We start from the raw sequence: 24,954 nt of genomic DNA on the forward strand, positions 1-24,954 counted from the left end.
GAGAGTTTTCTGTCATGGACAAAGGAACTCAATGGGTGTGATGATATTAATTAACAGACATTTAAATCTGAATGTCCAAATAATCAGGAATGATTTGTAAGGAAGGTGGATCCCTTTGAATATGAAAGTGGACAAAAAAAGAGATTTGGCTCATTACTCTATATGGTCCAAATCCGGATGATCCACACTTCTTCGAAAACATTTATACCAATTTATTGAACTTACAGGCTTATGGACACATTAGAAATAGTGGATATTTGGAGACTAATAAACACTGACCTAGTAAGGTCTACATGGAGGAGACTTAATCAAGCTAGTCGTCTTGTCTCTTTCTCTCTTGCATCAAAGATTTAAAATGTTTTAATAGGAGACAGAATGCGATCGGATCATCATCTAATTGGCATTCACACAACTCTTATAGATTTGATTTTCCACGTGAACAGGGATATTGGAAATGTAATCAAAGTTTACTGGAGGACAACTTATTTTTAACTGAGACAAAATCATGTATAACTGAATTCTTCCAGTATAATATAGGTTCAGAAAATCATCTTATTGTTTGGGATACCTTTTAAATGTAACTTCAGGGGTCATTCAATTCGATATTCATCAATAATAAAAGCAGTTTCTGGCTAAAGAAACAAGACTAACAAGGGAAATCCATGAAATAATAGTACAGGATTAGTAATAATAGTAATAGTACAGTACAACTTATTCAAGAACGATCTAATGTAATCTATTACAAAAATATACCAAACTGGATGGAATGTGGAGAGAGATTAACAAAATTATTCCTGAATCTCCAATACAGGAACGCTAACAAAAATAATTTGCAGAAACTCGTTACTGAAGACTGAGTCATCTATGATTCTCCAAATTATATTTTAAGAGGAAGCTAATTATTTTAGGTAGATGTTCTCTTTTCCGTCTCATCCTCTCCCACTGAATGAGGATTACGGTAAGGAATTCTTTCCAAATAATATAAAAAATGGAAAATGAACAAATGTATCCAAAGATCAGTGCGAAGGCCAAATTACAGAGGAATAACTTTTTGAGGCTATAAAATCCTTTCAGTCTGGAAAAACCCCAGGGCTTGATGATATACCTCTACTGGTATGCCAAGTAATTTAGTATATACTAAAAGCTCCATTGTTAGATTTGCTTTAACTACTCCTAAAGAAATGGTAGTCTGTCAGGTAGGTCTGATTTCTCTATTATTAAAACAAGACCCAGATGGCATATAAAGACCCGGTCTATCTAAAAAAAAAACTGGAGGCCACTTACACTTCAATGTTGTGATGCAAAAATACTGTTAAATGCATAGCACTCAGAATTAAAAGGGTTTTACAAGGTATTGTTCATCCTGATCAGACAGTTATTTTACATGGGCGATACATTGGAGATAATATACGACAACTACTAGAAATAATAGAACATCATGAAACATATAAGAAGCCAGGAATGGTATTTATAGCGGATTTTGAAATGGCATTTGATAAAGTAAGACTGAATTTTATTTAAAAATGCCTGGATTTTTTTCAATTTCGGTGATTCTCTTATAAAATGGGTAAAAGTAATGTATAGCAACCCGAGGTGTAAAATGGTAAACGGCTACTTCTCAGAGTTTTGAATTGTCAAGAGGAGTTAAAAAAGGGTGTCCGCAGTCACCATATCGTTATGGCCATCAAAATGCTAGCTATAAAAATCAGATCCAATAACAACATTAGAGGATTAGAAATCCAAGGCTTAACAACGAAGGTGTCCATGTATGCCGATGACTCACGTTTTATGTTAAGTCCACAAGCTAGATCCCTGCAATGTCTCGTTAACCTCTAGCGACGAGCAATCCGGGAGCATAATCATAGCCTCAAGTGCATTACCATAACGCAACGTTTCCTATTCATGAAAATCTCAAATGAAATGAAATAAATATATTGAAACACAAGCTTAGCCTTTTGTTAACAACACTGTCATCTCAGATTTTCAAAACATGCGTTACAGCCAACCCTAGACAAGCATTTGTGTAAGTTTAGCATGGCATAATGCTATGTTAGGCTGTGCTGGCAGCAGGCAACATTTTCACAAAAATAAGAAAAGCAACCAAATGAAATCATTTACCTTTGAAGAACTTCAGATGCTTTCACTCAGGAGACTCTCAGTTCGATAGCAAATGTTCCTTTTTTCCAAAAATAATATATTTGTAGGCGAAAAACGTCACGTTTGTTCGTCCTGCTTGGCTGAGAAATCGACCGAAAATACTTCAACTATAACGGCAAACTTTTTTCAAACTTTGCTCCATAATATCGACAAACACGGCAAACCTTGTTTAGGATCCATCCTCAAGGTGTTTTTAACATATGTTATCGATAATATATCCATGGAGGCAGTTGGTTTCTGATAAGAAATTATTGGAAAAATGTCTACCTCAGTATTTTAAGCAAGGTTTTCTCCGGTAGACACCATGCTTCCACTCGCCCTATATGGTCTCTTACAGCCATTCTCCAATGGAAATGCCTAAAAAGACGGCACAATGCTGCAGACACCTTGGGGAGAACGTGGAAAACGTAAGCTTACTCCTAGCTCCTTAACAGCCATATAAGGAGTCATTGGGATGAGGCGGTTTCAAAAAATGCGGCACTTCCTGATTGGACTTTTATCTGGGTTTCGCCTGTAACATCAGTTCTGTGGCACTCACAGACAATATCTTTGCCGTTTTGGAAACGACAGTTTTCTTTCCAAAGCTGTCAATTATATGCATAGTCGAGCATCTTTTCGTGACAAAATATCTTGTTTAAAAACGGGAATGTTTTTCATCCAAAAATTAAAACAGCCCCCCCTATATCCAACTGGTTAAAGATCTAGATAACTTTTCTGTACTCTCTGGATGAAAACCTAATTATGATTAGTGTACAATATTACGTATTGGATCCTTAAAAAATAACCTTGCAGCTTACCTATAAAATGGACTGATGGTGAAGTAGACATACTCGGGATTCATATCACAAATATATAAATAAGCTCTCCACAATGAATTTCAATAGAATACTTGTAAAAAAAATAGACAAGATCCTGCAACCAGGATATGATGCAGCTTTCAAGTTGAAGGCGATCGATCTGGCTGTTGGATAAGGAAATAGAGCTGCTGACAGCATGGAGCATTGTCAAAAAATCCACTATCATCAACGGGTTTCGAAAGGCTGGACTGCTGCGTGTTGAAGAGGGCAGCAATCCAACATCGGATGAAGCAATTCTGAGGCTATTCAACTCCGACACCGAAGGAGATGACTTCAGTGGTTTCAGTGCACAGGAGGAGGAAGATGGTGACCATTGACTTTCTCGGTAGGCTACTGTTTTATTTTTGTTACAAGCGGTGTTTCGTTTAAAGGCTGTGTAAAGTTAATTTGTTTCAATGTACCGGTAGGCACCTGCGGCTTATAGACATGTGCGGCTTATTTATGTACAAAATACATATTTTTTAATAATTCAGTGGGTGCGGTTTCTATTCAGGTGCGCTTAATAGTCCAGCAATTACGGTATCTGTCTTTTTCAAACAAGCATTGCAGATCTGGCTACAATTTCAATTTGATCCCCCTGAAAAGATAGAACAAATATTATGGCTGAACTCAAATGTGCTCGTTGATAAAATACCTGTATTTATTGGAAAGATGTTTGAAGAGGGTATTTTGTTCTTAAATTATATTGTAATGGTAGAGTTATCTCCTTCATGGAGTTATCAGAACTGTATGGGAAGGTCTGCTCAATCCAAGAGTACAACCAATTGATTACAGCTTTGCCCCAATAATGGAGGCAGGAGGAGGTAGGGAGCTGGTCTGCCCAATATAAAGGATCAAAACTGGTGGAGGAATAAAAATAGCATAAATAGGAAAGTATATCAGTTTCATTTGAGGACCAGGATGTTGACAACTGTGCCATACTGATTGCAAAATAGTTGGGAAGAGATCTTTGATGTACCGATTCCATGCTACAGGGTGTATGAGTTGGTATATAAAACAATGCAAGATTATAGACGTCGTGCTTTTAAGCTAAAATTATTATAGAATTCTTGCCACCAACAAAATGTTGAATATTTGAGGCATAAAATCATTGAAGCTCTGCAGATTTTGTTGTGAGGATACAGAATCAATAGACCATTTATTTTGGTATTGCCCTTAGGTAGCCTTTTTCTGGTCTCAGGTTCAGGAATGGCTGAAAATGCATAGCATTGATCTAAAATTGACCCTAGAAATAGTACTATTAGGTGATCTGGAGAGAACGGGTCAGTCAATTACTAATATACTAATACTATTAGTAAAAGTATTTATCTTCAACATGCAATTTGTAGATTCTATTCGATTAGATAGATTGAAATTGTATGTTATACATCATAGCATAGTTGAAAGATGTGTGTTGCATAGAAACACGAAATGGGTGGCCAGCAGAGATAGATGGGATGAGCTGGGGAGGCTGAGGGTTGGTATGTGAAATTGGAGACAAGTGGGAGTGGAGTTGCTGTGTGAGAGAGGGAATGATGGTCAAAGGATAAAGGGGGAAAAAAGTCCAAATAAAACATAATAAAAGTACATTTGAATGACACTAAGTGGCAATGTTTTTACAATTAATGCTGGTTTGCCTGAGGCTGATGCTGATGCCATGCAGGTGTTTGTACACATGCATATACACACTCTCATTCAAATAAACACATACAAGAACACACACACATACATGTAAAAGTGCCAGACATGCACACAACCATATAAAGTAGGCATTGCTGTTATGATTTCAGTTGTCCTTGATGTCCTTTGTTTTAAATGTATTGTTATTATAGTTGTTGTGTTTTGCATTGTTTTCTGTTTCCTTCTGTCTTTTCCTTTTTTGTCGTTACTTCATTTAGTAATTTATGGATTTTTTTTATTCCGGGGGGGAGGACTGCAGGAGGAGTCTCGAATGGTTGAGGGACAGCTATTGGAGAACTGTGGGGGGGCCTTGGAGGGTTCGGGTTTCACAAGATTGTGATCATGAAAAAGGAAACTATGACATATTTTATATCACTACCACGCACCCTCACACACAAGAAAGGTTCTGTTGCGGAAAGACTGATACATGTTTGATAGTGTCTTGATGCTGTATTGTTTGTCCTTCAAGTTCTAATACTTTGATGTTACCCCTACCTTGTGTTTTATGTAAAATATATATATATATATAAAGCAAGCTATCAGCAGAAAGTCTTCCTAAAGAGAAAGGTATTTAGGCCCATTTTAATGGAGCCCAGAGTCTGTGGTGCCTTCAGGTGGCCCGGAAGGGCATTCCAGAGGCTGGGGCTGTCTAGCTGAGGGTGCGGGTGGGGTTAAGGGACTACAGTTATTTGAGATAAGGAGAAAAATATTTTTTTACATCTATATTATTCAATTATTGCACCCACACTGCTCGCGCACGCCAACGAGCGTCTGAGTTGCCACGAACTAAAATAGATGTCAGTTCTATTTCTGACGCAGATCGCGCTGCAAGTCCTGTCTTTCCCCTGTCCTCATTGGTTTATAGAAGCAGGTACCCACGTGCCATCTCCTCATTGGTTTTACCCACGTGGGGGATTGAAAGACAAAATAGGTAGGTGGCGGTAATGCATGTAATTTATGAAAGTTGTCAATCGTAATATAAAGTCAAGAGAAGAAAAAGCCTGGAAGGAGGAGAGATGACTAGAAACGACTCGGTTTACCATTCTATGTGTGGATGAATTGGAGGAGTAGAGGACCTTGTGCATTTCAGATAAAATAACTCAATGGTTATATCCCAGGACAAATTAACTAGCAACAGCAAGCTAGCTAAATTGCCATACATGTTTAATGCTTTTCGACCTATCCCTAAATTCATATAATTGGTTGAGTTTGTTTTGATATTTGAACCTGTGTGTCGTGATCGCGTTTGACAATACATTTATGCACAATGGTGCACGCACGCAGCCGGTTTGGATTCCATGTAAGGGGGAGGGAGGGATGATCTGTCCTGCGATGGTGAGGTGTGTTATTGTACGTTATAATGTAACTTTCACATGTAAAGTACAATGTTTAGCAAGTGTGAGTGAGAGTTGAAGACCCAGTCAGTTGTTTTTATGAATCCCTGTATGATGTCACCCTCCTTATGTTCACCTCATCACATTTATTAGGTCATCTACTTTTTCCCCTTTTCAAAGGAGAATTGCAGAACTATTATTTCAGTTATATCACAATTATTGTACTGAATGTAAAAACATTGATGTTTACATTTCATTTTTTTACACAGGAGAGCAGACAGTGGTCCTCCTCCCACGATCCCCATCTCCATCCAAGCGTTACTTCCCCATCCCCCTGGACTCGCTAGAAGACCAGTTCCGGATATGCTCGGCAGACGACTGCAAGCTTTTCAGAGAGGAGTTCAATGTGGGTTCCTTTTCATACAACACATACTAGTCACAGTAGTGTGATACCTTCATTTGTTAATGCTAATAATGTCATGTAGAGTTTATAGTTGTTACGTACATACTATGCTGCATGTATGAGGGTTACATTAATGGCTTCATAGTTTGACCCCCTGTGTTTGTGTTGTGTCTGTGTAGTCACTGCCCTGTGGCTACCAGCACAGCTCCTTTGAGGAGGCTAGCAGGGTGATCAACAGGGACAAGAACAGATATCCAAACATCCTACCATGTGAGTGATGGAATTGTTATAGGAATACATTTTGTAACCATTAAACCCACTTAAGAGATACAAATAAAATTATAACATGTAATGAAATCATTTAAACAGGATACCTATTTTCCTAGTACAATTTTGTCTCTTTTGACATTTTCAACAGATGACCATTCCAGAGTGTTGTTAACTCAAATCGATGGTTATTCTTGTACGGACTACATAAATGCCTCGTACATAGATGTGAGTTATATTTACTATGTATTTCATTCCATCCTATTATAAATCATTTCAATGCATCCAGTGTTACTTCCTTTCTCATTACGGTCTAATAACTACTGTAACTTGCCAAAACACATTTTCTTTTTCACCAGGGTTACAAAAAGAAGAACAAATTCATTGCAGCTCAAGGTAAATAAGATACGTGCAACATTATTGTAAAATAATGTTTATTGTAAAAATGTTTATTGTAAAAATACTGTACTACTAGTGGATTCATTTTTTTCAATGAACTCTTTTATGTAAGTATATGCCATTTTCCAGCACACTAGGCCTACTGTATATCAACAGTATGTCTTCTTACGTCTGTGGTAAGCGTGTCACTCTCTCTTTTCCATAGGCCCAATGCACGACACTGTGGCAGACTTTTGGCGGATGGTTTGGGAACAGAAGACTGCTACTATAGTGATGCTCACTAACCTGAAAGAGAGAAAAGAGGTCTCTCACTTTGACTGATCCCTTATATTCTTTACTGGTTGTATAAGCAGGTCTTCAGATTTGCTAATGGGATCTCTTGTGGAATGATTTGACAGTTCAACATCCTTAGATGTTCTAAAGGGCCTTTTGCTAGGCCCCTTCTTGTCTTCTCACACCTCAAGGTTATGGGTTTGACCCTTTCCTAACATTCCCAATCCATACAATATGTCACCCCAAATGACTTGGCATCACATTCCATTGAACCTCAAGGGGCTGATCAATAAATAACAAAACAAAGGGTTTAGCGGCACTAAACAATTTGTTGATAATGTCATCCCAAGGCTTGATTATAATTGGTCTGAGAGTCTCATTAATAGTCTATAACATCAGAGTGATTAACTTATTGACTGACAGACTATCACTTCTGTCAACTCTATCACCTGGTCAGTAATATTAATCCCCATGAAAGTCTCTGCCATTCACAATGGTGAAACTATTCAAATGGTGTCTATTTTGTAATTTTTGCTTTGCTGAATGTCCATTTCACCTCTCTTCAGGACAAATGTTACCAGTACTGGCCAGACCAGGGCTGTTGGATGTATGGGAATGTGAGGGTGGCAGCAGAGGACTTTACTGTACTGGTGGACTACACCATGCGCAAGTTCTGTGTACAATATGTAAGTGTCATTGTATGTGCCTACATGACAACCCTGCGTATGATCCCTCACTTATAAAACATGTTGCTGTGTGAGACTGACCAGGTATTTACTATCAGGACTCAGGATAAGACCCAGATGCAGACAGTTCGATTCATAGATGTTTATTACAAAAGAGGGTGCTGGCAAACGACAGGTCAAGGGAAAGCAGAGGTCAGTAATCCAGGGCAGAGTCGGTAATGTACAGAATGGCAGGCAGGGTCAGGGCAGGTAGAATGGTCAAAACCGTAAGATCTAGGAAACAGGGACTAGAGAGAACAGGAGTACGGGAAAAACCATGCTGGTAGGCTTGACGAGATGAACTGGCAACAGACAAACAGAGATCACAGGTATAAATGCACAGGGGATAATGGGGAAAATGAGCGAGACCTGGAGGGTGGTGGAGACAAGCACCAGACAGGTGAAATAGATCAGTGTGACAATTTGCAGTTTATTATCTAAATGATTGATGTGTTTTCCTGTTGTAAACAGCAGGGGAGTGATGGTCCCAGGGCCCCCTGCCTGGTCACCCAGCTCCACTTCACCAACTGGCCAGACTTTGGGGTGCCCTTCTCCCCCATTGGCATGCTCAAGTTCCTCAAGAAGGTGAAGACGGTCAACCCGTCTTATGCAGGACCCATCGTGGTGCACTGCAGGTACTGAACCAGGGGAGGAGACTGGGGATTGTAACTGGAAATTCATATCTACAGGTTGACCTAAATGAAGGCTATAGTGGTTAATATAAATTGTATGATTTGTATAAGTTAACGAGATTACAATGTAAAATCGTTTACTAAAAAAGTATGCCAATCATCTTCCCTTTATTTAGTACTGGTATGGCTGGAATTTCAATGCCTGTGTCATGTCATATGAAACTACTTTACAAAAGGGCATCATTACTGATCTAAGGGGGCACACGGTACGTGAGGATGGCGGGGGGTCAGTATTTAAACACCTGAAAAAGCATTTTCCTGCAATCTAGAGCCATAATCATTTTGCTTGATTCTATGTATATTTTTGATTAACTCTGGGTAAAAGATTGAAAGGAATGTGATTATTATACAGTACATTTAGATTTGCTTGTTTTTTAAAGGTCTACCCACATTGCCAGCAGGCATGCCAGATAAGATAGTTAGACAAGCTCGCTACTCTAACTTGATAGCCTGAAATGACTTATTGGTAGCTAGTTATGCAGTTGGTGGATTGGGAACCTATCTAAGATAGATAAAGCCAACTTCATAAAATTGCTGGTTGGCTGGTAATATTACTATATAAAGTTGAAGTCAGAAGTTTACATACACCTTAGCAAAATACATTTAAACTCAGTTTTTCATTCCTGACATTTAAACCTAGTAAAAATGCCCTGTCTTAGGTCAGTTAGGATCACCACTTTATTTTAAGAATTTGAAATGTCAGAATAATAGTGATAAGGATTTATTTCATCACATTCCCAGTGGTTCAGAAGTTTACATAGACTCAGTTAGTATTTGGAAGCATTGCCTTGAAATTGTTTAACTTGGGTCAAACCTTTCGGGTAGCCTTCCACAAGCTTCCCACAATAAGGTGGGTGAATTTTGGCTCATTCCTCCTGACGGAGCTGGTGTAACTTAGTCAGGTTTGTTGGCCTCCTTGCTCGGACAAAATATTTTCAGTTCTGCCCACATTTTTTCTATGGGATTGAGGTCAGGGCTTTCTGATGGCCACTCCAATACCTTGACATTGTTGTCCTTAAGCCATTTTTCCACAACTTTGGAAGTGTGCTTGGGGTCATTGTCCATTTGGAAGACCCATTTGTGACCAAGCATTAACTTCCTGACTGATGTCTTGATGTTGCTTCAATATATCCACATAATCTTCTTTCCTCACAATGCCATCTATTTTGTGAAGTGCACCAGTCCCTCCTGCAGCAAAGCACCCCCACAACATGATGCTGCCACCCCTGTGCTTCACGGTTGGGATGGTGTTCTTCAGCTTGCAAGCTTCACCCTTTTTCCTCCAAACATAATGATGGTCATTATGGCCAAACAGTTCTATTTTTGTTTCATCAGACCAGAGGACATTTCTCCAAAAAATACGATCTTTGTACCCATGTGCAGTTGCAAACCGTAGTCTGGGTTTTTTATGGCGGTTTTGGAGCAGTGGCTTCTTCCTTGCTGAGCGGCCTTTCAGGTTATGTCGATATAGGACTCGTTTTACTGTGGATATGGATACTTTTGTACCTGTTTCCTCCAGCATTTTCACAATGTCCTTTGCTGTTGCTCTGGGATTGATTTACACTTTTCGGACCAAAGTACGTTCATCTCTAGGAGACAGAAGACGTCTCCTTCCTGAGCGGTATGACGGCTGTGTGGTCCCATGGTGTTTATACTTGCATACTATTGTTTGTGCAGATGAACATGGTACCTTCATGTGTTTGGAAATTGCTCCCAAGGATATACCAGACTGAGGTCTGAGGTCTTGGATGATTTCTTTAGATTTTCCCATGATGCCAAGCAAAGAGGAATTGAGTTTGAAGGTTGGCCTTGAAATACATCCCCGGACACACCTCCAATTGACTCAAATGATGTCAATTAGCCTATCAGAAGCTTCTAAAGCCATGACTTCATTTTCTGGAATTTTCCAAGCTGTTAAAAGGCATAATCAACTTAGTGTATGTAAACTTCCCACCCACTGGAATTGTGATACAGTGAAATAATCTGTCTTTAAACAATTGTTGGAAAAATTACTTGTGTCATGCGTAAAGTAGATATCCTAACCGACTTGCCAAAACTATAGTTTGTTAACATGAACATTTTGGAGTGGTTTAAAAATGAGTTTTAATTATTCCAACCCATGTAAACGTCCAACTTCAACTGTGTCTATATTTTTTTTTTTGGGGGGCTAAAATTATACATGGCCAAAAATATGTTGACACCACTTTAAATTAGTGGATTCTGCTATTACAGCCACACTTGTTGCTTACAGGTGTATAAAAACTAGCACACCACCATACAGACATTGGACATAGAATGGTCCGTACTGAAGAAATCTGACTTTCAACATGGCACCATCATAGTTCGTCAAATTTCTGCCCTGCTACAGCTGCCCCGGTCAACTGTAAGTGCTGTTATTGTGAAGTGGAAATGTCTAGACGCAACAATGACTCAGCCATGGAGTGTTAGGCCACACAAATTCACAGAACGGGACCGCTGAGTGCTGAACCGCTCAGGATGTGCCTGCAGGAAGGGTATCACAGTAAGGAGGAGGATGTCTTCCCTGTAATTCACAGCGTTGAGATTACCTGCAAATACAACAAGCTCAGTCCGATGATGCCGTGACACACCGCCCCATACCATGACGGGCCCTCCACCTCCAAATCGATCCCTCTCCAGAGTACAGGCCTCAGTGTAACGCTCATTCCTTCGACGATAAACGTGAATCCGACCATCACCCCTGGTGAGACAAAAACGCGACTCGTCAGTGAAGAGCACTTTTTGCCAGTCCTGTCTTGTCCAGCGACGGTGAGTTTGTGCCCATAGGCGACGTTGTTGCCGGTGATGTCTGGTGAGGACCTGCCTTACAACAGGCCTACAAACCCTCAGTCCAGCCTCTCTCATCCTATTGCGGACAGTCTGAGCGCTGATGGAGGGATTGTGCGTTCCTGGTGTAACTCGGACAGTTGTTGTTGCCATCCTGTACCTGTCCGGGAGGTGTGATTTTCGGATGTACCGATGCTGTGCAGGTGTTACACATGGTCTGCCACTGTGAGGATTATCAACTGTCCGTCCTGTCTCCCAGTACCGCTGTCTTAGGTGTCTCACAGTATTGACATTGCAATTTATTGCCCTGGCCACATCTGCAGTCCTCATGCCTCCTTGCAGCATATCTAAGGCTCCTTCACGCAGATGAGCAGGGACCCTGGGCATCTTTCTTTTGGTGTTTTTCAGAGTCAGTAGAAAGGCCTCTTTAGTGCCTTAAGTTTTCATAACTGTGACCTTTATTGCCTACCGTCTGTAAGCTGTTAGTGTCTTAATGACCGTTCCACAGGTGCATGTTCATTAATTGTTTATGGTTCATTGAACAAGCATGGGAAACAGTGTTTAAACCCTTTACAATGAAGATCTGTGAAGTTATTTGGACTTTTACGAATTATCTTTGAAAGATTTTCTACTTTGTTGAATAATAGTGAAGACTTAAACTATGAAATACCACATATGGAATAATGTAGTAACCAAAAAATTGTTAAAACATATTAAAATATTTTTTTTATATGAGATTCTTCGAAGTAGCCACCCTTTACCTTGATGACAGTTTTGCACACTCTTGGCATTCTCTCAACCAGCTTCATGAGGAATGCTTTTCCAACAGCCTTGAAGGAGTTTGCACATATGCTGAGCACTTGTTGGCTGCTTTTCCTTCACTCTGCTGTCCAACGCATCCCAAGCCATCTCAATTGGGTTGAGGTCAGGTGATTGTGGAGGCCAGGTTATCTGATGCAGCACTCCATCGCTCTCCTTTTTGGTCAAATAGCCCTTACACAGCCTGGAGGTGTGTTTGGTCATTGTCCTGTTGAAAAACAAATGATTCTACAATGTAGAAAATAGTAAACATCTGAGTAGATGTGTCCAACATTTTGAATGAGTATTTTTTTCAAACAGAACAAATCTGAGGGGGCACCTTCCCCTATGGGCATGTTGCCTCTGACTACACCACCAAAGTTAGACACTAGCAGGAACAACTGTTGAAGCAGGTGTTGGCCCTGGGGCTTTGCTTCCAGAATGGGCTTCATTGATTGGTTTCCTACACCGTGTGCTGGTATCCCAGACTGCTCTCTGTGTGACTGGCCCTTCAAACACTGTGGATGTTGTTGGCTTGTAGACATGTGGCTTTTTAGAATATTTCTTATGGACATGTTGCAATTTAGCACATTTTAGGCCATACCACAATCAAGATTCCTGTTGCTAACTGAGCCATGGAAATACAATGCATTATCTTTCAATTTAATCATCTAACTTACCTCAGAGTTCTATGACAATGTAAGGTTCGCTATTCTGTCCTGTCTCTTGTCTTTCCTCAGTGCTGGTGTAGGAAGGACTGGAACATTTATCGTCATAGACGCCATGATTGACATGATGCATGTAGAGCAGAGGCTGGATGTCTTTGGGTTTGTGACCAGAATACGGGAGCAGCGCTCTCAACTCGTCCAGACTGATGTAAGTGTTTCCTGACATTTCAATGTATTCCTGCAGTACAAACATGCAAAGATGACTCTTTCACCCCATCTCTCACCACTCTGTCTGTATTTCAGATGCAGTACTCATTCATCTATCAGGCTCTGTTGGAGTATTATCTATATGGTGACACAGAGCTGGATGTGTCCTCTCTGGAAGGCCATCTGCAGAAGCTCCACAATACCAGAGCACCCCTCGAAAGGCTAGGCCTAGAAGAAGAGTTCAGGGTAAGGGCCAGTCAAACACTTACTGTATATCTGCTTTCCTAAATTGTCTTACATTTATAGCCACATTCAAATGAGGGTAGCCATCTCTCTTAAGTAGTCCTAATTTCACTCCATGTCCTCTCCTCAGAAACTGACCAATGTACGCATAATGAAGGAGAACATGAGGACCGGAAACCTTCCTGCCAACATGAAGAAGAACCGTGTGCTTCAGATCATTCCATGTAAGGAATACTCTGACACTCTTAACTGTTCCATATTACATTACAACGCTACCACCATCAAACTCTTAGTGCTGTATTGATGCTTGATATGAATTCATTTTAGGCCTAAACTTTGCCAAGCTAATCCTTTGAAGTTGTCTTAGTTTTTGGAATTAATATACTGTAGTTAAATGACACAAACGACACAAGTAGTTGAACTATTGTTGAAAATAAATGAAGTTGTTAAGGTTTTTGCTTTACCACAGATGACTTCAACCGGGTTATATTGTCAATGAAAAGGGGCCAAGAGTTCACGGACTACATCAATGCATCATTTATTGATGTAAGTATTTAGAAGCTCATTCAACTTTCTCCAGAGCTGTTTGTCGTTTACGTATATGATGACCTGAACAGTGGGGTTTTTTTTTTGTTCCAGGGCTACAGACAGAAGGACTACTTCATCGCTACCCAAGGTCCTCTGTCCCACACGGTGGAGGACTTCTGGAGGATGGTGTGGGAGTACAGGTGTCACTCTATTGTCATGCTCACTGAACTCAAGGAGAGGGAACAGGTACGGATCCCACTGTGGCAAGCGCTAACTACAGCCTAATCAGTAAATAACAGCGGTTATTTTAGCAGCAGTCGACAAAATGCTTAAAAGGTTTAAAATACAATTCTGATGAATGCTGCAGTTGGACAATGGATGACGATCCTCCTCACATTCCCTTGCATAATTTAATAAGTGTGTAGAGAAGTATACCCCCGCGATTTAAAAACAAAATGCTTGGCTGTAGATTACACCTATCTATGCGTACTTTACATCAGGGGTCTCCAACATGTCGATGTGATTTAAGAATTGACATGGACTCAGAACATCCAATTTTGTTGTTTCTCTATGAACAATTGTAATTTTAAGAGTGAAAAATAAAATGGAGACATAATTTGGGAAAATATATTTTTAAATGATTTTATAGGGCCCCCCCCCCCTTACGGTTGTTTACAAAATATAGTGCACTACTTTCTTTTGTGTGTTAAGGACCTGGGGAAGAGTTGCAGGGGAGAGAAAGGAATAATGTGCCTATTTAAAAGCTAGAATTATATATATTTTTTGTAGCATATATATCTTTTTTGAAGTAGCTCTCATGCTAGAAAAGGTTGGAGACCTCTGCTTTACATTGTTTGAGAGATCAGTATCACTATAATCCGAGTGTTCATATTCGGTAATTGCTTTATTAATTTCAGCACATCTAATTTGTAAAAATGTCAACTTTATTAAATGTTTACTTTTTCATTGTATTCCAACACCATTGTATTCCATTGAGCCCATTTCAGCCATTACTATAATGTGTTTAACAGGTAATTTCAAATGTTTCCAAGGTCTTAAAGTTAATGGGGGGAAAATGGCACAAGCAAGAGTGGGAAAGAGCTAACAGTGTCAAATGAAAGCAATCAATCCAACGAGAGATAAGTGACAAGTCGATTTTGCACCCCTCATATACAGGAAATAAAGATCCTCAGGTGGGCTGGGCATGCACGTTGCTAGTTAGCTGCCTCTAATAGTGATACACAACATATTTATTTATCTTTGAATTTTTGGGAGGTTAAAATGTTCTATAGTCTTCTACAGAAATGTACATGTAGAATTGCCTTACATCAGGGTGTCAAATACATTTTGCCCCGTGTGACCACTTTAGTGGTCTAAGTCCGCTCAAACATTCCTTGTCGTCAAAATTAGCAAAGACATTTCTATCCATCGTTTTTCTGTATTTTCAATGTGGCCTGACTCTAGCTTTAATTTCGGGAATTTTTATTAAGCTGAACAGAGAGACTATAAATGTTGATCCATTTTCATTATATTTTATTTTCAACCATTATAATTTCTACACAGTTTCGATTTATTATTAGTAATTTCAATATAGATGTAGGTTGTTTTTCCCACCTGTGGGCTTTGTTTGACACCCCTGCCTGATATTTATCTGTCACTTTCTCCAGGACAAATGTTTCCAGTACTGGCCAGCAGAGGGCACTGCGACATTTGAAGACTACACTTTGGAGTTGAAGGGGGATGCCCTATGTGACACTTTCACTCTGAAGGACATGGTGCTCACATATGGACCAGTAAGTTTCCTTTACATAAAAAAGCACGCGAGCTATCCGATATGGATGTATTTTAAATATATTCTTTGATCTTTATTTTTGTCCTTGAGGATCACTGGGTTTGGTCCTCTAATCAATGGCATTCTGCTATCTAAATGTGTGTCTTATCTTGAAGTGAATTAGTTTAAGTTCATGTTAGGTTTACCTTTATTGTTACCAGGTATACGAATGTATGTAATGATGAATCACATGTTTCCCATCGCCAGGAAAAACAGTCAAGGCACGTCCGACACTTTCATTTCCACGGCTGGCCTGAGATCGGAATACCAGCAGAGGGAAAGGGAATGATCGACATCATTGCTTCAGTGCAGAGACAGCAACAACAGTCTGGAAACCACCCTATCATAGTACATTGCAGGTAAGGTACATGTACTGTACACACACACCAAATCTAGTAGCCTCATTACTACTGCCCTTCTAATTCTGTGGAGCGCAAGACGTTGAGGGGTGTGGGGGGCTGGGGGGTGCAAAGCTGACATATGTTGTTTTTTTCAGATGGTTATTCTATGGATCATTTAGTTATTGGATTTAGAATTTTAGGACCCCTTTAGGTGTAAAAAAAATAATAATATCCCAAAATGATTTGAGAAAATATTGATTTTGGCCTTTACTACTAAAGCCCATAGAAACGCATTGAATAACGCATTCATAAATAGCAAAAAGGACAGTCAAAAAATAAATAATGAAAAAACAAGGTTTTAAAGTATCTTTCCTATAGTATATCTAGGAGATGTAAAAAAAACCTCGTGAAGTATATGTATTTCTTTTTTTTTACACATTTAACCCCTTTTTGGGGTAGACACAACTACCATCATATTTCACTTGTTTTTTAAAACTGGTACAGGTTACCTTCAGGGGTCGTAGAGCATAGAGTGGTCATAATAGTTTGTAGGTCAAACCATTTGGATTTTACAGACATTTTTGTGCTAGCTCTACTACTTCTCACCAAAGATGTGGAAGTGCACTGGCAGATGCGGTGGATTGAGACACATCCAATGCAAAAAAAAGAATAATATATCTATAGCTTAAAACTGACAGATTTTGATGGGTATATATATATATATATATGTACTGCGTCAATCGAATCTAGGGGGTGAAAAACACATTTGGATCATACCAAACACAAAATTATGTTTTAAAGAATATAGATAACTTTTTTCCATTTTGTTCGTGTCAGTTTCAATAAATGGTACATTTAGCCTTTGTAGACTGATCTACAGGCCAACTCTCTATTACTACTTGTGTGAAAGACTTGCTGTGAAAGCTCTGATCAGAACATGCGTAGCTCCAGGTGAAGTACTTATCATGCAGCACGGCCCACTGGGATTGATCCAATCCACTGATTCACAGTCAATTAAAACCTCTCAAAGTGAAATCTCCTACGACTCGCGCTTTGACTAATCTGATAGAATGAGCTAACGACAGGAAATGGTGTCATCACTCTCTCGTATTCCTTCATCAGGGCCTGTCTAAAGATGGGCTTTTTAAAGCTTTTTCTCATCCGTTGGGAATGGGTGCTTGCCCATTACAATCGCCCTCTCTCCTCTCTCGCTCTCCCCAGCATTGTAAGCACTGACTCAATCCAAAGAGAGTGAGAGATAACAGATTTATTAGTGCTACCGTTTGGATTAGTGTCTCTTTAAGGGAGGCTGATTATTAGTCAAAGGTCACCTTTTCTCCAACTAACTGTTTTCAATACAAATGGGAAAGGACGCCACTGTAAGCTGTTAGGTTTGCAGTATAGCCCTATTGCTAGGGAAATGGGAGACTAGGAAGGTGTAGATCTAGGAGCTCTACTATTAGAGATATCTCTTATCAACCTCTAACAAGATACTTTTGTATATATAGTGTATGTGGACACCTCTAAATTTGTGGATTTGGCTATTGCAACCACACCCGTTACTGACAGGTATATAAAATCAAGCATCCCGCCATGTAAGCTCCATAGACTCACATTGGCAGCAGAATGGCTTTACTGAAGAGCTCAGTGACTTTCAACGTGCCAGCGTCATAGGATGCCACCTTTCCAACTGTAAAGTTTGGTGGAGGAGGAATAATGGTCTGGGGCTGTTTCATGGTTCGGACTTGGCCCCTTAGGCCTTGGCAACAGTTTGGGGAAGGCCCTTTCCTGTTTCAGCATGCCATTGTCCCCATGCATAAAGTGAGGTTTGTCACTCGCTGTGGAAGAACTTGAATGATCCTGCAATGAGCCCTGACCTCAACCCCATGAAACACCTTTGAGTTGTATTGGAACTCCGACTGCGAGCCAGGCTTAATCGCCCAACATCAGTGCCCGACCTCACTAATGCTCCTGAACGGGAAGCAAGTCCCCGCAGCAATGTTCCAACATCTAGTGGAAAGCCTTCCCAGAAGAGTTGAGACTGTTATAGCAGCAATGGGGTGACCGATTCCATATTAATGCCCATGATTTTGGAATGAGATCTTCGGCGAAGAGGTGTCCGCATACTTTTAGTCGTGTAGTGTAACTTACCTGAATGTTGTGAAATCAGTGCATTGCTTTGGCGCTTAATGCAGCCCAAACAGCACGACAGTGAACTGGTAGAACCCTGTGTATGTAATGTAGTATACTCCTTTGATTCACATTCAGTTCTAAGCACATAATTTCAATACCCTCTAATGGTAGTTAGTCGATGCTGTAGATAATGACGATTCTGTCCTGGGTTTATTTCTCAGTGCTGGTGCGGGTCGGACTGGGACATTCATCGCCCTGAGTAATATTCTGGAGCGGGTGAAAGCCGAGGGCCTACTGGATGTGTTTCAGACAGTCAAGAGTTTACGCATGAAGAGACCACACATGGTTCAGACTGTGGTAGGTATTGCATATCGTAGCATCAACACATTGTTTGCAATGTTTGGATACAATTTCTATCATAGAGACTTAATGCATGATGGTAGTCTAAATTCATTAAAAGATACAGTATAAAGGTGACATATTCAATAGAATGACAATGATGCATTTCAGTGATTTTATGTTTGTGTTTTGTTTGTTGTTTCAGGAACAATATGACTTCTGCTACAGAGTGGTTCAAGATTTTGTTGACATTTTCTCAGACTATGCCAATTTCAAATGACAATATCTGCTACATATACCCATGTATTTTTCCAACAGGCATATACCATTTTGTTAGATCGCTCTTTTTACGCTTTGCACTTAAACACAGTACTTAAACTTATTGTTCCATATTGTAATATATTTGTTTGTATCTCTGTCTGGTTTTTTTTGTTAGCTCGTTCAAAACAGCCCAAAAGAAAATGTAATATTATGTATATTTAGTCGTGGACTTTTCAACTAGCTTTGTGTCCTCAGTATTTGGATGTCAAACGTTTTGAATTGAAAACCTAAGACCATTTGATCAAAAATGGGAATGAAGGGTTTATTATGTTATGTAAATACGCTGAGTGTATAAAACATTAAGGACAGCTTCCTGATATTGAGGTGCACCTGGTCAGTCTATGTCATGGAAAGAGCAAGTGTCCTTAATGTTTTGTCCACTCAGTGTATATTGATAAACTTATGCATATAATCTTTATCTATTTATATAATGTAGAATTTAATGTACATTTTGAGTATGTTAAAAACATTACCATGAGATTGCCTTTCATTGCCTGTGGTCTGTACAATAGCTATGGCACATACTGTGGAAGTCCACAGATTGGACAAAAAAAACTGCTGTTGTGAAGATACACAACCTGCCATAAGAGTTTGTCATTGTATTACTGACCTTACAAGTGACTTAAGTGCCATTTAATATTTGCTGTGTATGATTTGTTTTAATCAACAGTATTGTTTTTTTCTTTATTTATGCTAATTTCTACATTGTGGAATAATAGTGAAGACATCAAAACTATGAAATAACACATGGAATCGTGTTAATCAAATCAAAATATATTTGAGATTCTACAACCACCCTTTGCCTTGATGACAGCTTTGCACACTCTTGGAAATCTCAAATATAACATAATTTGATTTGTTTATTTAACACTTTTTTTGGTTACTACATGATTCTATATGTGTTATTTAATAGTGTTGATGTCTTCACTATTATTCTACAATGTAGAAAATAGTACAAATAAAGAAACACCCTGGAATGAGTAGGTGTCTCCAAACTTTTGACTGGTACTGTACATACAGTTGTAATAACTTTTTAAAGGTTATGTATGTATGTATGTATGTATGTATGTATGTATGTATGTATGTATGTATGTATGTATGTATGTATGTGTATGCTTTTCAAAACAACAGTATATTGGACCTAACATTTCAGCGTTTGCATGAAGCAGTGCCATACAAAGATTGGAAAACCTTTCTGATCAAGAAAAAAATTCAACTTCAAGTAGACATAGATAGCTAAGCCAGCAGACTGTTTTTATGTTTTTCAAGACTAAATTAAGAAGTTAGATTTCAACAAAATATACATTTTACTGTTTCCATATAGTTAATAAAACAGCCTTCATCTCTGTAATAAACGTGATTGGTGTTAAGGGAAATTTTTATAATAACCAAAAATATATTATTTATTCTGTTTATAGAGTTCTCAACTTGAAGTATAATTTAGAAACGGCCATCAATTTCCTCTTGATAAGGAGTGTTCAGTCATAGTGCCCTCATATCAATCACTAATTAACTTGATTATTAGTATCATTTAGCAGACACTCTTATACAGAGCAACTTACGGTGCAATTATGGTGAAGTGTGTTGCTCAAGGCCACTTTGACAGTTTTGTCACCTAGTTGCCTCAGGGATTTCGAGCCAGTGGTTATTCAGTTACTAGCCCGACCGCTAGGCAACACGTTCGGCTACCTGCCACCTGGTTATTGACAATAGCAAATTTCAGGATGCTAGTTTCTGGAATTTCAATGTACTGTCATGTACTGTGAAATATATACACAGTATATGATCATAAATGTAATTTAATACAAATTTGAATTACTTGGTTACCTGGTTAAGTGTTGTTAGGCTATCCCTTTCATACCAAAGGTACATTTATGCATTCATAACCTCTAAGGAGTGGTTATCTGTAGCTCTGTTGGTAGAAGATGGCACTTGCAACGCCAGTATAGTAGTGGGTTCGATTCTCAGGACCACCTGTATGTACTAATAACTGTAAGCTAAATGGCAAACTGTATTAGGTAAAGATATAAGGATTGTGTCTTCATTTAGAATCAGTCTTATGTACTGAGTATGAAATTAAGGCTAGTGGTTGCTGTAGTGCACAATCATCTTGTTCCTGTACAGCCTCTATTTTTTTTCCCTTAATTTAACGAGGCAAGTCAGTTAAGAATAAATTCTTATTTTCAATGACAGCCTAGGAACAGTGGGTTAACTGCCTTGTTCAGGGGAAGAACAACATATTTTTTACCTTGTCAGAGGGATTTGATCTTGCAACCTTTCGGTTACTAGTCCAAAGCTCTAACCACTAGGTTACCTGCCACCCCAATCATAAGTCTGTATAAAGTTTACAATTTTCTATTCTGAGTGCAATAAATGCAATGAAAATAAACTAATTTGCCATTCATTTCTGAATATTTGTAAAAAAAAATACAAAACATGTGTATCAAACAGTGGAGGCTGATGGGTGGAGCTATAGGTGGACGAGCTCATTGTAATGGTTGAAATGGAACTAATGGAACGGTATCAAACATATGGAAAACACATGTTTGACTCCGTTCCTTTTATTCCATTTCAGCCATTACAATGAGCCTGTCATCCTATAGCTCCTCCCACCAGCTGCCACTTGTATCAAAGTACGTTTTTTTTTATTGAGACAAATATATTATTTAGTTTACAAACATTACCTATTTATAATATCTACACTGACGTCACCTCTTAACACATTACGTATCTGTTTGTTTCCATTAAATTCAGTTTGAAGCTTATGCACTAAGCAGGTCCCGTTGGTGACATTTAGTGTCCATTAGGCACTTAGTGTGTCACACCTGTGGAGAAGGGATTATAATCCTAATGCCACAGACTGTTCCATTTCTAACGACCCTTATAAAAAGGACCCATGATTATTCCCACCACACTGTAAGAAGGAATAGACCGAACGGACAGTATGTGATTCATTCATATGCTTTCAAGTACCTTTAAAATTGTTAACTGATTTATGTGTTGATAATATCTACTAAGTGCATGTTCAATAGGTAATCATTGCAAGACAATCCCAAACTATATTTGATTTACGATAAAATATTTTGGACTATCAAATGTAGCTTGTATTTTACTGCCTTTTTTTTCCCAGCTTCCATGGATCTTAGCAGCAAAACGGTTGTGCAGGTGGTGATGTTGGCGTTGATAGCTCAGGTCACTTTCTCTCAGCATTGGTCGTATGGGTGGCTACCTGGAGGAAAGAGAAGTGTTGGGGAGCTGGAGGCCACCATCAGGGCAAGTACTATTTACCCTATGTTTACCTGTATGTAAGTAACTATGTCTACCTGAACATACATGTAATTGTCCTTTAAGTAAATCTACTGTGCCTTGAAAACCTGTGAAGATATATATATATATATATATACATACACTCATGGGTCAGTTCCCCGTTCACAAAAATGTATCGCTCCAACAGACATTGTGTCATGTGGCTGTGGCTTGCTATATAATGCAGGCAGACAAGCAACAAGGTATTCCGTTACTGTTCGATTGAACATCAGAATTGGCAAAACGAGTGACCAAATCGACTTTGAGCATGGTATGATTGTCGTGCCAGGCTTGCCAGATCCAGTATCTCAGAAATGGCCGTCATTGTTGGAGTGGGATATTTGTTCAAGAAGCAGTCTTTTCAAGAGTACGTAGGCAAAGTTTAAGAAGCTCTTTGAGGGTGTTGCATATCGAGTATATGAGTAATAACATTACAAATTCCTCTTACATATTGCTATCAAGATGATGGACACAGGTGGTGTAATGGCTCTTCCTGAGGAGACAGACGCCCATATCCCAGAGAGACTGAGACCATATGATGTAGTAAGTATTCATATTCATATTTTAGGTTAGATAATGTATTCATTGTATTTCTAATGGTAATGTCCTTGTTTCGTCTAAAGATATTGAATTGATGTCTCCTTATAATATGTTGTAAAAAGATATACCAAAGTATCTAAAATAAATGTTAAGATGAGAGTATTGGCTGACAAACGGAAAGCTTTCCTGAAGTGGTACTTATAAATGTATGGAGACAATGTTGCTCATTTCTGATACATCATTGTAATATACTGTAGACACAGTATTATACAACAAAGTAGACTTCTGACATTGACACTGTTTCCCTAGATGTCGAAGAAACGGATGCCACATAAATAAAGAACAGTGAGAATTCTTCACAAAAAGCAAGAAGACAGCGATGATGGAGCATTCAAGAACAGTTCTGTCCATTTCCAACTAAGATCACATTTAGATTGATGTAATTTACTTGAAGTATGAAACACTAACCTCCTGTAAAATTGTAATAAAGAGTGATTGAAAGATATGTCTCTTTGTATGTCCTTACAATATAGTATCTGCAGTGTCCTATCCCATTTTGGATTCATCAATTAGTGACCCGTCATAAGATTGAGGTGGAGTTGATAAAACATCAATTGAATATTATCGTATATTTGTTTTCCATGACTGACAAGCATGATCAACTTGTAATTCAACAACCTTAGCATGACAGCAGCTGGTGATTAATGATTAAGTAAATGTATTCAAATTCAATTGTGTCATTAGATTTGAAACAGTGGTCTATGTCCCTTTTATAACGAGATCGTATTGCTTGTTAGTCGTTTCATCCATAAAAACCACAAGACCATTTGCATTTTGAAACAGGACATTTATTTTTACCTCAAATGTATGTATGTCACCTGTTGAATACTTGCATTTTATTTAGTTAAAAATTATTCTGAAATGTCAAGAGGGTTGACATTTTTCGAATATTTTTGCCAGGATCATAGACATCACTAAAAGACTGTAAAACTTTTATGTCGTTCAATAAATTGGTGTTAGTTATACACATTTTCATTTCATATCAGGCAAGGAAAGGACTCTGCAGGGGGCATTTGTTTCAAATAGAACTCATAATCTGGCAAAGCCCAACAGACATGGTACCTCACTAATCGCGTAGTGCATTAGGGGCCCATGATTCATGAACTGTGCCAACACGAGGGAGACCCTTCATTGTTAGCGTGTGGTTGTAATGCCCACCAAATGAACCCAAACCCGCCGGTACTTTAGGGAAAAGGTGAACATTTTTAAAGCACATAGAATTAGAAAGAAATTAAACCACTTTCCATTGCACTTTCAGAACAATGGTTCTTCATTTGTGATACCTAACATCGTTCGTTTAATATTCATGGTTACAATTTGCATAATGCAATCATTTTCTTGGATAAGGAAAAACTTAACTATTTTACTTCAAAAAATAAGTATTTTTTCTTTTACTTGAGAACTTGCTCCAACTATTGCAACAAAGATATACAGTACCAGTCAAAAGTATGGACACACCTAATCAGTCAAGGGTTTTTCTTTATTCAGAGACAGCAGGGGTTCAAACATACATTTCCTACATTTGAATTTAAAAATTGATTTTATCAAACAAAACTATGCTACAATACCTTTTATCTCTGGGACCGTCAAGATGACAAATCAGAGCAAAATTACTGAATGTAAGTATATTATTTACCTTCAGAGGTGAATGTAGCAAACCAGTTGCCGTGATAAAAGTGTTTTGTTCTTGTGCACTCTCAAACAATAGCATGGTATTTTTTCACTGTAATAGCTACTGTAAATTGGACAGTGTAGTTAGATTAACAAGAATGTAAGATTTATGCCCATGAAAGACATGTCTATGTCCTGGAAAGTTAGTTACAATGTCATGCTAGTCACATTAGCAACAACCGTCCCGGTTTAGCGACACCGATCCCGTAGAGGTTCAAATAAAATGCAAGTTGGAACCAAATATGGTTCTTGAAAGCGATGCCATAGGGAACCATTCAGCGTCTCTGAAGAACCATAAATGGGATGGTTCTATGAAGAACCATACAAAAATTTAAAAAACAAAAATGTATTGGCCCTCCAGGACCGGAATTGAATAGCCCTGCAGTAGGATTTTAAT

At 38.7% G+C, this 24,954-nt stretch overlaps 2 protein-coding genes across 3 annotated transcripts in view; both read left to right on the forward strand.

Moving 5' to 3' along the window:
- Positions 1-21,373, forward strand: part of LOC118400076 (receptor-type tyrosine-protein phosphatase epsilon-like) — a 66,278-nt gene extending 44,905 nt beyond the window's left edge. For both annotated transcript variants that reach the window (XM_035796496.2, XM_035796506.2), the window contains 16 exons: positions 6,277-6,413; positions 6,590-6,680; positions 6,829-6,905; positions 7,037-7,073; positions 7,282-7,379; positions 7,916-8,035; positions 8,546-8,709; positions 13,110-13,245; positions 13,341-13,490; positions 13,618-13,711; positions 13,957-14,033; positions 14,127-14,261; positions 15,683-15,808; positions 16,054-16,205; positions 18,542-18,677; positions 18,865-21,373. In XM_035796496.2, coding sequence (XP_035652389.2) covers positions 6,277-6,413; positions 6,590-6,680; positions 6,829-6,905; positions 7,037-7,073; positions 7,282-7,379; positions 7,916-8,035; positions 8,546-8,709; positions 13,110-13,245; positions 13,341-13,490; positions 13,618-13,711; positions 13,957-14,033; positions 14,127-14,261; positions 15,683-15,808; positions 16,054-16,205; positions 18,542-18,677; positions 18,865-18,939 — 1,805 coding nt within the window. In that variant the 3' untranslated portion in view covers positions 18,940-21,373. The remainder of the gene's footprint in view (positions 1-6,276; positions 6,414-6,589; positions 6,681-6,828; positions 6,906-7,036; positions 7,074-7,281; positions 7,380-7,915; positions 8,036-8,545; positions 8,710-13,109; positions 13,246-13,340; positions 13,491-13,617; positions 13,712-13,956; positions 14,034-14,126; positions 14,262-15,682; positions 15,809-16,053; positions 16,206-18,541; positions 18,678-18,864) is intronic.
- A 533-nt stretch (positions 21,374-21,906) lies between these two features.
- On the forward strand, positions 21,907-23,315 carry LOC127910964 (progonadoliberin-3). Its single transcript, XM_052476309.1, has 4 exons — positions 21,907-21,922; positions 22,111-22,253; positions 22,749-22,829; positions 23,136-23,315. Exons 2-4 carry the CDS (start codon positions 22,116-22,118, stop codon positions 23,163-23,165), a joined length of 249 nt encoding a protein of 82 aa, XP_052332269.1. The 5' UTR covers positions 21,907-21,922; positions 22,111-22,115; the 3' UTR covers positions 23,166-23,315.
- The last annotated feature ends 1,639 nt before the right edge of the window (positions 23,316-24,954 follow it).

Source organism: Oncorhynchus keta, chromosome 2 (assembly GCF_023373465.1).
Source record: "Oncorhynchus keta strain PuntledgeMale-10-30-2019 chromosome 2, Oket_V2, whole genome shotgun sequence".
Classification (NCBI taxonomy): Eukaryota; Metazoa; Chordata; class Actinopteri; order Salmoniformes; family Salmonidae; genus Oncorhynchus; species Oncorhynchus keta.

Bases quoted from the DNA above. Each gene is read 5' to 3' on its own strand.
- LOC127910964 (XM_052476309.1), top strand. From the start codon at position 22,116: ATGGATCTTAGCAGCAAAACGGTTGTGCAGGTGGTGATGTTGGCGTTG. The intron at 22,254-22,748 runs GCAAGTACTATT...ATTGCTATCAAG, and splicing joins AGCTGGAGGCCACCATCAGG to ATGATGGACACAGGTGGTGT. The intron at 22,830-23,135 runs GTAAGTATTCAT...CTGTTTCCCTAG, and splicing joins GACTGAGACCATATGATGTA to ATGTCGAAGAAACGGATGCC.